This window comes from Hylaeus anthracinus, unplaced genomic scaffold (genome assembly GCF_026225885.1).
Source record: "Hylaeus anthracinus isolate JK02 unplaced genomic scaffold, UHH_iyHylAnth1.0_haploid 12001, whole genome shotgun sequence".
NCBI classification, from domain to species: Eukaryota; Metazoa; Arthropoda; class Insecta; order Hymenoptera; family Colletidae; genus Hylaeus; species Hylaeus anthracinus.
In genome coordinates, this window is record NW_026534348.1 from 11,179,368 (window position 1) to 11,193,546 (window position 14,179).

The window sequence follows — 14,179 nt, forward strand, 5'->3', positions numbered from 1 at the left end:
TTCGACGACTTGTACTTTGGACTTCCTTTTAAAACTACTGGATTATTAACAACGTCTATGCTGCAATACATGGCAAAAATGATTGGAACAGGTACATAATAATCGATCGATTTGCCCTTGCACTGTCCTCAAAGATACATTACTATACATAAGAGGCACAAGATGAACATTGTTACTTCCTTTTTTTATAAAAAAGAAAAAAGAAGTGCATTTCCCAGTCGAAAGTACCATACAGCCCCCTTAATAAAGCGTAGCGCACAGGTCGCACTTTAATTCCGCAGGGTCTGCGCTGCCGGCAACCGCCCAATCTTAGCCGATTCCATGCATACGTAAGGAGCATTGGCAGACGCCACATGCAAGCAGCGAGCTAACTCTTTACAACTGCTCCCTGCAGACCCATTTATCGATCCCCGTACCGAACGAAAGGTTTCCATTAACCGCGCACCAAGGCGCGTATGTACGTGCCCCGTACAACTGTTTCATCCACGTGCATTTACCGGATTTACCACGTACAGTCCCCGGTCCAACGCTATTGTGACCAGCCAATTGCCATCTGGAACGGGTCTCTGCAAAGGTGGACCAACTACTTACCTAACGACGATTGTGCACCCCCGTGGGGTTTGCAACGGCGTGCATTATATCGGCAACGAATCAATAATATCTACGCATACGCGTTACGTGCCATCCGTATTCTATTTCTATCGCGGTTTACCGATCAGATCGGCCGCATCTGCACGGGAATTTATGCAAAGCAGCCCTCGAAACGGCGGGCACACCCCCCGGCACCCCCGGCCCCCACCGTTTTCGCGGGGACGTAAACGGCGAACAAGCGCGATTCCGTGACCCCGGGATCAAGCGGAAAACGATAAATCACGTGTAACGATTGGCAACAGGGAATCCTACGTCCCGTGTTATTCTCCTCGGATGGCGAGGGCCTAAAAGTGCATCGTAAGGAGCCTCGTGAGTTACGACGCGTAACAGCCAGCGCTTTCGTTGGAAATTATGCGAGGTTGTAGGCGGGAATAAACGACACGCGGGAAATAGGACGTTAGGGTTTCTATTACACGAGGCTAATGGAAAAATACTAACGTTTAGGGAACCGTGCATTTTTTTTCCTTTACCCGTTGATTGTCGCGTTAATTAAAATTAATATATAGTTGGAGGGGATATCGTAAAAATTAATATGTATGTCCAGAGGAGGGTTTGTTAGGTTTCTTTACATTTCGACTCATTGTCGGTGCTTTATAGTCCTCTACAGAGGTGAAACTTATTAATGAAAATTTATGAAGCATTTATAGTAGAATGGTATTATCGTTTACAATAATAAAATTCTTTTTAGATTTCAAATTGAAAGATGAAAATTTATGAAGGATTCGTAATAGACAGCGTTAATTTTTAATCTTTTTCAGAAGTGGAATGTAAAAGTTAATATTTATGTAGACAAAGTATAATAATTTGAAGTGAAACATGAAAAATGACAAAGAAAAATTTAGGAAACTGATATATATTGCAGAACACACCGACAACAGAAAATTTATATAAATATTATGCATGAAGACAGACAGAAGAAAGACTGTTGCAATGTGCAAACGTTCGTGAAAATAAGAAGAACAAATACAAGAAGTGACTATTACGTATCGCACCAATCTCAATACATTCAACCTGACGTGCACTGACAAAAAGAAATATACATGTCGAATCGAGTAACCCCCTCCTTTTCGAAGTCGGTTAATAAACAATATTCACAGTCACCATGATATTCACTAAAACATCTTCCGAACAATATCATAAACAAAAAATTCTGCATGAATCTCCCTTCAATTCAAACAGAAATATAATACTACACAATAAAACATGCTAATTGAATAAAAAATAGAGTCCAATCAACTCCTCCTCCAACTTCTAAAAATTTGTAACCATTTAGAACACACCATGAGCGCCTAAAAAAAATTATTTTCATTTCCATTTCTGTCCCCTACCTCGATTTTCATTCAATTCCCAATCGTTCGCGATAAATACAATTAACGTTCACGGTAGCATGACAGCTATTAATTAAATTTCCCCGTATTTTTGGTGTTTCGCGTTTTTATGTGGGTTCCCGCCTAACTAAATAATGGCTCGCGTTAGTAACTTAAGGAAGAAAATTATACGGCTTTTTATGTAATTATGATATACGAAATATCTGTCTGGGCGCATTAAATCGCAAGGTTTCGCGTTTCGCCCCGGAAATTATTAGATAACGACGTTAAATACAACGGCGCGATACTGGATAAATGCAAATTTTGTTTATCTGTAATGGCTTATTGCGTTCTTTATTCCGGCTGGCTTCCGTGTTTTCTCCAATAACAATTCCGACGTCGTTAAACGGTAAATTGCCGAGTTAACTGTGAAACTACGGTTTTCCCAGGGAAATTATTACAACGAAATCGACTCTGTACTCGGCTTCGTATTTCCCTGATTCACTCTCAGCCTGGACCACAGAAGGTCCACGCTGGGCAGAGTAGGGAATTAAATAAATACGACCAAGGAAGCATAATAGCGCATAACAATAAGAAAAGTACCATGTTGCAATAATATATGTTATATACAATAGTACAATGGTATGTATTATGTATATTGTATAGAATGTTACATTTCATAGGCATTTAATATATTTTATAGTATATATTATATTTAATACACACACAGGGTGTCCCAGGAATAGTGTAAGAACCGGAAATGAGGGATAGCTATGGTTTTCCATTAACAATTCGAAAACAAAGCACCGTCCGACATTTTTCCAAAGGAAATTGTGATTCAGAATCGTCTCAGCCTCCATTTCCAGTTCTTACACTAATTCGGGGACACCCTGTATAATACCTATATATTATAATACTATAACATATACTCGTTCCCTATCCCAAAGGAAGCAGCAACGATCGAAATGAAAAATATATGCAAAAATATATTCACAATCTGAATTATAGAATACTTACATTAAATTCAGCCACCTCGACACTACCCTAATATTCGTTTCGCTGTAAAAGTAATTCAACATTTTTTACGACATAAAGTTTTAACAGCATGCGTTACTTCTCTCTCTCTCTCTCTCTCTCTCTCGCACCCACCCACAAACTCTTTTACTCGAATAAACTTAACCATTAAAACAACATTGAACGTGTCATATAAGCGCTGCAATAGCGTTGCGAAAAATTCACACAATAAAATTTTATAGGTCGATTCCTTGGCGATCGCGAAACAAACAAAAAGAGAACCGAGACCGGACAGGTAAACGCTAACGCGAGCAATTCTTTCGGCGACAAAGGATTCGCTCGATTTATCGCAACTATTCCCGATCGTTTGGTTTTATTAACCGTAAAATGATTCTTGTCCGGCGAGCATCGTCACTTTAACGGGCCAATTAATGCGACAGGCAACGATCGACTGCATGAAATAAGTGCGCGGGTGTCTCATTTCACGCATGTCAACAAATCCTAGTTCTAAATATACAGGGTGTCCCAGAATTAGTGTAAGAATCGGAAATGGGTGGTTCAGAATCGTGTCAGCTACCCATTTCCGGTTCTTACACTAATTCTGGGACACACCTGTATATTGTTAATACATTCGCAACCGCTGACGTGAATTCACGTCACTTCAAATTCTACTCCTGCTTCGGCTTCGAATGAAGCGCTAAAAAAAAAAAAGGAATTCCCGCGCGCGTCCTTTTAAACGGCGATTTAAGCCGCGGAAAATCGAAAACAAAAGTAGTAAAATGCCGATATACGAATTCGTCGATGTTTCGTAGAATAGAAGCGGATTAAAATAGCTCGGTAATAATGGCAGATGCAAATGCAAAAACAAGACCAATTATCGAGATTGTTTTCGACAATTCGGCCGTGATAACGAGCAATTTATCGAGGAAGTTTTAGAACTGTGGTACTGAGTTATCCTTGGAAGGATGTTGCATTAATTAACTTAACTTTTTAACAAGTGTTTGTGTAATATGTAAAAATGTATGAAATATACTTATATAGTACATAAAGGTTATTGAATGCTCGTATCAAAATTAAACACAAATATTTATGTTTTCAACCATGCAACATTCATTACGTAAAATTGATAAATAAATATTATTGGTTTGTCTGAAAAGTTCATGCCGAGTTTTGCTACGTGGTTCAGCTCTGAATATATTGAAATGGTTAAAAACAAAAAACACGTGTACATCTCTTAAAAGGCGGAAAAGGTTGCGAAACAAAATGGTACTTATATAATTCAATAAATATATATGAAAATTCAAATGTGTCTTTGAAGTTTTCATAAGAATTGGCACGAACTTTCTGGACAATTCAATAAATAGGTGAAACCATGAATTTTATGTTTAATAATATTGTAAAGGTAATTACCAGATAGTGTTAATTGGAAAACCCATACTATAAGAAAACAGTTATCGATATTAGAAGGATCTATTGGCCTAATACATACTTTCTATGGATCCCCAGAACGACATCCTCTATTATCATTTCAAATCACATCAAATAATAAACCTAATAAACGTTCTCGACCCTGAACGTTCGATTAAATTTAGAAAGAAATCCTTGCGAATGCCTTACGTCTCTTTTTCAACCCTTCTTGTTACGTCGAACGGGACCAAAGAAAATTTCCCATAAATCGAGGGCAAGCTCCCTTGCATTGCAAATGCACGCAAAGGTAGAGGATACAAAAGAAAAAAGATTAGCATCATAAGTGACCGTGTTTAGGTTGACTCTTTCCCTCTTTGAAGATTCAGAAACAAGAGACGATAGAAGATGAGCAGATGCATACAAATTCGTGGCTTATAACCGAAAACCTTGATATTCCTTTTTCCAGGAGGACTTAAAACCTCGCAAAGATGCGGGACCGGCTATCGTGGTACATGGTCTTCCTGATCCTGCCGACAATACTCCTGGCCAGGTCACTCGATAAAGGTAAATAATTTTCTCTGAGCATTTAACCTGTCCGCCTTTTTTCCACTTTCCCGCGAGGATATAAGTTTTTTCCGAGCTACGTGCCGTTTCTTTTGCCCTGACACAATTCTAGACTTTCAGTACCGTCTTGAACAATGATCGAAGCTTCGAATCTAATATTGCTGGTCGCATTATTTACTTGACAACTCCATCGTCATAGTTTCGATTCGATAGTAACTTCTGCGCTAGTCGTAAATTTTTCTATAATTCAAATAACCTCTGAATTCAAGATCTATTCGCCCCAGATATTTTAATTTAAATGTCACGCGAATTACTTACTTTGCAATCAAGTAAAAAATGTTCCTTCCGTTTGATCGCAAATTTTCAACGTTGATTAAAGTTTCCATTTGAACTATGTTCGAGTAAGAAGACAAAAAAACATAATCAGTTCGCTTCAGTGCTGTTGGTCGAAGACTCAAATATTATGAAATTATTCTCGTAATGTAGTTAATAATTCAATGTTTACGTGGCCGTCGAAACGATACAATCGAATGCCAAATATACGCACACACACTTTTGCTACAAATTTTACATCGTCGAACAACGTCATTCATTCATTCATTCATTTAAAATGCGTAACTTATTATATAAAGTTCCATTCTTCTTATCATCGTCTTACATGACTCCGTTTTAATACTGTTTGCAGTATCTCTTACTTTTCGTCTATTCTTCTCGTCTCTCTAGCTCGGGTACCTCGGAGTTACTAAACCCGTACTGTAGCTACAAACACCGCTACAGGCCCCGAGGGCTCAAACAACGTATCCAAACAAAATCTATTCATTTATGAAACCAAACACGAACAAGTCACTTTGGCACATTTGATTAAAGCTTCAAATGCTGTGTAATTACCGTCGCCATTTATTTAATAATTATACGATTAACGCGTCCAATCAAATATTGCATTCGAATGAGAAATATAATCATACCCACTTGATAATATTGTATTACCATATCACATTGGAAACCTCTTCGCGTAAGAGGACAAGCTTGAACTGTGACTTCAAAATGACGGAACTCTTATCGTGATCGAATTAATAATTCTAGTAATGACCCGGTGAAGCCTCCACTTAACGACTTAATAGGAGAATGAAGAATGTTGATGAATTACATCCATTAAGAAATATTTACAAATGAATCGCTCATAGATTCTGTTGATGTCTCGGGCGATGTATTACCTTCGGTATAGTCCCGCCCGGGGGGCCTTGGTGGAGGTTTTTAGTCGGTAAAAATCCGACACTTCTCCTCAATGACATCTGGTGGGGTGTCTTTTGAAGATTTTCCTCCAACACGGTAATTAAAAAAGATTCTGTTGATGTCTATTAACAAGATTCATAATTCGAGAAATTAACGAGAAACAATGGGTTTTCTAAAAAGAAGCTTTACAATTTTGCTTTTTAATAATAAAATACTCCTATATCAGCATGGTCTAGGGGGAACTCTTGAATATCATTTTTCACGATTAATTTATTTAATCTAAGAAAATCATGAAGCCCCGTTTGGAAAACCCTGTTACCACATTTTACTGAAGCAAACTTTTGTGGCGAACTCTTAAACATCAATTACACGCTTACTTCATTTAAAGTAAGAAAATCATGAAGCCCCTTTTGAAAAACCTTTTACTACTATTTATAGCAGCGAACTTTCGTACGTTGATTCTCCTGTTACTCGAAATACAATATACACTACGATATACAATGATAAAATCTCAGCTTCGCCCAAGATTCATTTTTTGTTTTTTCTTGACTTTTTACCACGATGTTAAATAGCTCTCCGTACCCAGATGCTCTCGGAAATTGTGCATCGTTAAATAACGTCTGCGTCCGAAATCTATTCGATAAGGAATCCCACGAGGTGGCTTTAACGCCGTTAAACGGGGATTAGATAAAGCCCTTTCTAAGCCCGTGCAATAAATAAACGCCATTGTACTATAAAAGACACAAGGTACTCGAAAACAACAAAAAAGAGAGAGAGAGAGAGAGAGAGAGAGAGGGAGGGAGGGAGGGAGAGAGAGAGAAACGAAAGCTCCGTAACCTCGCGAGAAGTCCCTCTAGTGCGCACTTACTCCCTTCTCAAAAGTGGTTGTGAATTGGGAATGCTTAAAAAGAAGAGAAAAGAGAGTAGGATCCTGCCCAACTAACTGGTCGAAGCAAAGTAGGAGTACCCCTTCCTCTCCCCCCCCCCCCCTTCTCGGCACCCTCAGCTTCTTGTCTCGTTGTATAAGGTTTCGCATTGTCTCGCGGAAACAAAAGGCAAGTAGCTTATGCCCTGCATTCAAAAGCTCACAAAGTTCAGTCTCAAGTGCTTGTCTTTCGCCCAGACACTTCTCCTTGCCCCCCTCCCCACCCCAACTCCCTGCATCCCCCGCCTTCCGCCTACGTTTCTATTTCTCAATTTTCTCTCTTTCCGTTTACGGGATTTCTATATTCAACGTTTTTCCTCCCCATCTCGCCAAGTCTGGCACCGACCTCGTATACCTTCACCGGTTTTCCTTATTCCAAGATATTCCCTTTACCAAAGCACTCCCGTTACTTTCAAATTACCTCCCCTGTCTCCCTTTTAGTCCATCCTTCTTCGCCTCTCCTCCTCCTCCTCCTCCCCCCCCCACCACCACCCACTGATTTCTGCTCGCGAGCGCGTCAAAACTTCCTCCTTCTTTGGCGTTTCTTTCGGTTAACCCTTCATCCTTTTGACGTTCCGTAATTAATTAATACCAAGCTCGCGGCAGAGGGGATGCCGGCGAGCTTTTCATAACGGAACAACATTTTGAAGAGATTTTTGCGCGGAGACTTCGACTTTGATCGCTGTTAGACGAGTGTCGCCCGGAAAAGACGCGACTTCCTCTGATTCCTGCAAGAAGAGGTTCTTGCGGCAGATAACTGTGCTAGCACGTGACGTAAGGAGGATCGTAAAGAGACGTATAGAGGCGAAGGAGTCAAAGGGCAGCGTTTCGTTATTTTTGTGCGACCGAAAACGTTTTCATTTATAAAAGGACTTTTATTAGCGCGCGTTTGTACTCAAGACGGGATATTTGCATTCTCTTCATTTTTCTGTTCCGATCTTTTAGACAAAATATGAATAATAAAGCAATCATTTCACTTCCAAGGTATCCGATGCCTTCTGGTGGATCTTCTCTTACTTCTTTCGTTCTAAATTCTTTCCTTTCTCCTTTTCTTGCTTTTATGCGTTTAATCTGTTTTACTTATTCCAGAATAATTCTTGAGCCTTGAATTACTGTTCCCTTATTGGGTTTCTTAGTTTTGTTCGATAAGAAGGGGATTATTATTAGCATTTCGTTTCTACGTTAACTCGGATCTTTACTTATTGATATAATTCAATAGTAATCATAACTCTTGGAGGTCTTCTAAACTTCTACTTCTATACCAACAGCGCTGAAGTGATCTTCGCACACGAGCTGGTTTTAATTAAATACTTTATTTAACGATGAAAAATTCGCAGAAGAGAGTTATTTCTTAGTAGAATTCATTTTATATTATTCAACGAACTTGGAAGAGTTTCGTTGAACTTATATTGAAGATACAAGATTCCCTGCAATTTGACCACTTTTAAATATATTCTACTAAAAAAAATTCATATGTTAAGTTTAATACTTGTACTGCGAAACTATACACTTCTTTGGATTAAAATAGATATTTAAAGATTGAAAAGAAATTCTCGAATATTGCCCGTAACAACTGCGCGTATAAAGGTATTTTCATGATCATATGTGGTTTAGTCTAGACTCTACGAACTACTTGTAGTAAAGATACCGATTTCCATGGACCTCTCCATTTACTACTCGATTTCGGAAACGTTCCAGACCGGCGCGTACCCTACAGCATACCGTCAGATTGGAAGACGCTGTGGTTCAGCAATCTGGACGAGCTGCAAAGAGTGAACGATGCGAACGACAACAACACCGTCTCCAACGTCACGGTGCAACTGGGGGGCACCGCCTTTTTGCATTGCAGAGTTCGCAATTTAGCGGAAAGAACGGTGTCCGACACCGAGGTAAGAACGTCGTCGTCGTATTCGGCGTGACAAAGGAACTGCGATAAATCGCTTGGCCGCGTATCGAGCGGTGCAAGAACGCTGATTAACGATTGCGCACCTGTTTCAGATATCTTGGATACGACGACGTGATTTCCACGTCCTGACCAGCTCTATGTTCACGTACACGAACGACGAGCGGTTTCAAGTGTTGCACGCCGAGGGCTCGGACGATTGGACTCTTCAAATCAAATACGTTCAAGAAAGAGACAACGGGACCTACGAATGCCAGGTAACTATGCCGAAGAAATTAATTAGTCCAGCCGAGAGGGCTGGGTCAGGTTTAACCCGCGATACTGCGTATCTCTGATGGACTTTGATCTTGAGTCTATCTTAAAGCTTTTTCTTGGATTGGTTTAACGATAATATTTCTTATATTTTTTGATTAATAATTTGTTTTAAATGTAGTTTAAAGTTTGTGATAAAGAGATATAACGACAGAGTTCATTTTTGGAGTATAGACAAACAACGAAAACGTTTCGAACAAATTCTTTATGATCTTCTGTGGAACATCCATAAAACAATTAATTAAGAAGTCAAAGTGTAATTTTTATTATATATTAGATTCTCAACATTTTAGAGAAGACGATAGAGGAAACTAGTTTTTTTTTTTAACTCTCAATTATTATACTGATATTGAATACATATTAACAATTTAAAGAATAATATAACGCTCTTCACAAGTGTATGCAAGCAATTGTTTAACATTTTTATCCTCACTTTGGACCTCTTTAATGACAATTTATATCAAAATTGAGGATATTGCGCGGATCTCCCTTATTTGGTTCAATAATTGTTAACGTGGGAGATTTGTGAACCAAAACATTGGCGAATGAAATATTTTCTGCCTAATAGAATGTTTTAAATACTTTTTTCTTTGTTTACTAAGCAACTTCCAATATTGCTTTCTTTGTACGTTTTATAGGTCTCGAGGAGTACAGGGATAGTATCACACTTTGTCAATCTAAACATAGTAATACCAGAAGCATTTATATTAGGGAGCGGCGAACATCACGTCGACGTAGGATCCATTATAAACCTCGTGTGCGTAATAGAAAAGGTAAGGACTTGCTTTATTCATAGACCATTCATGGAATTGGATTAGACTCGTGAACAATCCAGGAATAAATCATTAAGCGATTTAGAATGCCCGAATGTTCACTAACCACGTTTTAACCAAGTATAAATAACATATTTGAAAAGCATACGCAATGTCTTTCTGCAAAGGAATATGTTTTGCTCTAATATCATTTCTACAATTCTATCTTTCACTAACTACTTCATGGTTAATGGTCAAGTATGATGTAATAATCTGACTAAAATACACATCCATATATTAGTGTAAAAGGATGTGATAATTAATTTAAATATAAACCATACATGGGTATCGCGAGAATAATTTTTATAAATATATATATTTAAAAAAATAGAGATTAGATGAATAGAGGTGATAACAAAATAAATTGTGTGAAACCTTTCATTACACAACGGATTTTATTATCTCTCCAACTTATCTAATCTCTATTCCTAAAAATATGTATTCGTACAAAAATTCTAACAAAATCCTACATTTCCAAATTAGCAAACTTATATCTCCAATCTCTAACCCTAATTATTATAATAATTACTTATCCAAAAATAGCTAAAACCTAAAGCCTTGCGTTCCTCGTCAAAATAACCCATCTTATATCACTCAAACGAAGAATAATCTCAGATAAATGTCAAACAATTGTCTAACGCCCGCCGCCTCTTTGTTCTCGTTCGCGATCCATAATTCGAATGGAATTTTGCGCCATATTCGCCCGAGTCGTATTTAACCTAAATAATAAATCATCCCGCGTATTTACGCGAGCCCCATTGATACATAATAATCGTGTCGCAAATAAAGTCACGTCGCACCGAGGCCCATCCGCTTAACGAAGGTACATAGAAACGCACAGCTTGCAGTTCGTGCGAACATTCAATGTACCTTCGCGAACGTACAGCGGAAAAACCTCTAGCGAAATAGGCGCAGCTTAGTCACGAATACAAGAGTGGAAGTGCATTAAAGCGGCATTGCTGCCGCTGCAAACTCGACACTATCGGGAAACGAAAATAAAGTGTGGCGTTTTTTTCTCCTGGCGTGCTGCGCCTCCTGTATCTACGTGTACACGTATAATCCCAGACAAAAGAAACACGTCCTAAACGTCTAATGCACGGAAGGGCGGAAGGGCCAAACAGATAGCGCGCGGTATCTTTAATTTTCACTCACCCAGTAACGAGGAGGGGGAGTATATCAGTTTTAGCTCGTCAAACACCTTTCTACGCTAGAAAACACTTTGCAGTGCGAATTTTCTGATTTCAGTACATTTTTGTCGAGCCTCACTCGACATAGGACTGCAAGAGATTAACATTTTGCCAACTGGTGGTGATCGAATCGTGGTGATCCGACCGTAAATAGTTCTCTGACAACGGCTCTGTTTTGGTTAATGTTGAAAGATGCAACGATATCTACCAAACATAAGCAGACTCTAAGGCCGATCGCACACGGACGCAACCGATCAGGTTCAAACCACTCTGAAACTACAGTTGCACACTGTAGTTGCATTCGACCGTGGATCTAGGTAAAACAAAGATAGTGGAATAGGTAAAACAAAGAGCGCAAACGGTTTGCAACACTAATTTCAAATCGGTTGCACCGTATGCGATCGGTTTAATGCTTTAGCACACCGAGATCGCTCTGGTGCATCGCGGAACACGGAGGATGATTCGATTGTTTTCTACCCTTGATCGATCTGAGCGATTGCGTTGTCTGATTATATCAATATTCTGTATTCTATATTTAACGTATTAAATAAACATTTATTTACTAATGAAGCTCAACAGTTAAAACTGTCATTTGCAAATACTCGTGCTCGTAATTGAATCTAATACCATTTTAGCAAAGTATTGATTACCATAAGAGCCGATACATAAGAACGCCCAGAAATACCGCGAGCACAAAAGGGTTACGAACTCTTGCACGCTAAATTGATAGTATTACGAACAATATGGCTTCCGAAAGGCACGTTATAAGAAGATAGGATATTCGTAAGCACTATACATATATACATACCGTTTTAAGTCGAACCATGTTTGTACAAGCAGGTATAATAATTCTCAAACTGTCGACAAACTATGCCTGGCAATATGTTCGAACGATTTTTCGAAATTAAGAGAGAAGAGTGAAATTCAGAAGAAACAGCTGACTTCGACGTTCCATTTCACTTGATCCACTTCTAGCAAGTCACACTCGTATACGGCAGAGAAATGCGTTCGATTTAGACACCAGACAAGTTGAAAATGGTTCACATACGAGACAATAATTTTCCTCGTTTTACACTGTCGAACGCTTTCTAGAGAATATCACGCCAAAAAATGCCTGCCGAATGTATCAAGGGAAGAATGATGCCCCAGTGGCGCCGTATCGACACCTATCGATCGTCCAGCAAATTATCCTGGATAGACTTAATTACGCTAGGTGGCGTCGAGATTTTATCGGTTGACGTATCGATTCTCGATGCAGTCGTTCCAAGCCCTTTGCAATTACGTTCAAACTATTGCCAGCAACTGATCTATAACTTTTGGAAGCTAATCAGTTTCGAGAGACCATTCTTTTTCCTCGTACATTTAATAAGAAGCGAATTGTAGTCACAGTAATTCATTATATATTTCATAACTGTTCATTTCATAGATAGATCTTTCGAAAACTTGGCGTTTGTTCCGAAATGCTGATGAATTCTATCGAAACATGTATTGCATATAACGTCATCTGTCAACGTCAAAGATATTATAATCTATATCTCCACATATTCATTCAAATTAATATTGAAATTTTCCTACTCTGGTATATTATACTTTACTGTACACATTAAACTAAGAGTAACGAAATATGTAAGGATAAGGACGACTATTGTGACTCGTTCTGTTGTTACGTCGCTGTAAAAATTAAATTTTATTTGTTAAATTTTATTTGTTCTCTTGCATTTAATATTTATTTCTATATCGTTTCAGAGTCCAACGCCACCGCAATATGTTTTCTGGTATCATAATAACCGAATGATAAGTTTTGACACCACGCGGGGCAACGTAATGGTACAAACCGATTCCAGTTCGACTCAAAGTCGGCTGATAATTCAGCAAGCGGTGGAATCGGATACGGGGAACTATACGTGTAGCGCCTCGAACACCAAACCGGCGTCCATCTTTGTTTTTGTCACAGAAGGTAGATAAAATAAATAACCGTTTTTCATATCATATATCACAACAAATGTACAAAGTATCGATAGCAGTTTTTCACTCTGAATTTTTTCAAGGAAGTTTTCATGGAAGTTTTTGGATTCATTTGTGGCTACGATAGAAATTAGTTGACTATCCATATATACAATTTTTTAAAGAGTTGTAAAACGATATTATTTTTTATCTATAGTTCTCGTACTAAAGTTTTATCCTGATTATATCATAGGTATAGAAAGAACCCTATTTTAATACAATCGCTAATCATACGTACGTTAACTGTTTCAGGTGACAAAATGGCAGCCATACAGCGCCGTAAAACATCGGCTGCGGAGAAAAATTTCTGTGAATTGCTAGTACTAATTGTCACCATTGCGATAGACGCCATTTTAACGCGATAAGCGTTTCTCTTCGATATGTCCATAATTATTATTATACCGTTACTTCCGTTTGTGATAGATAGGCTACTATTCTGCGATTTTATCCCTCTATTCACTCTCCTTCTTTCCCTTCGAGCTGAACATCTTCGTGCAACGCGATTCTCGTTTTCTTACGTTCGTTCCTCCTTATATTTTCTCTTAGCCCGTCAAATTTCTTCCACGTTATCGTCGTAAATCCTCGTTTAAAGTACCATTCGATTAGCTGTTCGCAATCATCGTCACATCCTCCCGTACTTCTCGCCATTAACGTCTTTCTTTTCATTTTGTTTCCGTGGTTTCGTCGCCGAGGTTGCCGCCGGCTGATTTATTTCAAAATACCGAGATTTTCATGGTAGATTGTGGCTGTTCCAAGTCCACGTCTTGCGTGTAACTAAAACTGGTAGAAATACTCGCGGATAATTGCAACTTTTCTCTCTCTCTCTCTCTCTCTCTCTCTCTCTCTCTCTCTCTCTCTCT

The 14,179-nt window shown here is 38.7% G+C and overlaps 1 protein-coding gene across 1 annotated transcript in view; it reads left to right on the forward strand.

Annotated features, from left to right (window-relative positions):
• LOC128891374 (zwei Ig domain protein zig-8-like) overlaps nt 1-14,179 on the forward strand; it is a 123,730-nt gene extending 109,551 nt beyond the window's left edge. Inside the window, exons 2-7 of the mRNA XM_054150819.1 lie at nt 4,846-4,943; nt 8,800-8,990; nt 9,100-9,261; nt 9,955-10,089; nt 13,062-13,272; nt 13,572-14,179. Coding sequence (XP_054006794.1) covers nt 4,868-4,943; nt 8,800-8,990; nt 9,100-9,261; nt 9,955-10,089; nt 13,062-13,272; nt 13,572-13,684 — 888 coding nt within the window. The 5' untranslated portion in view covers nt 4,846-4,867 and the 3' untranslated portion in view covers nt 13,685-14,179. The remainder of the gene's footprint in view (nt 1-4,845; nt 4,944-8,799; nt 8,991-9,099; nt 9,262-9,954; nt 10,090-13,061; nt 13,273-13,571) is intronic.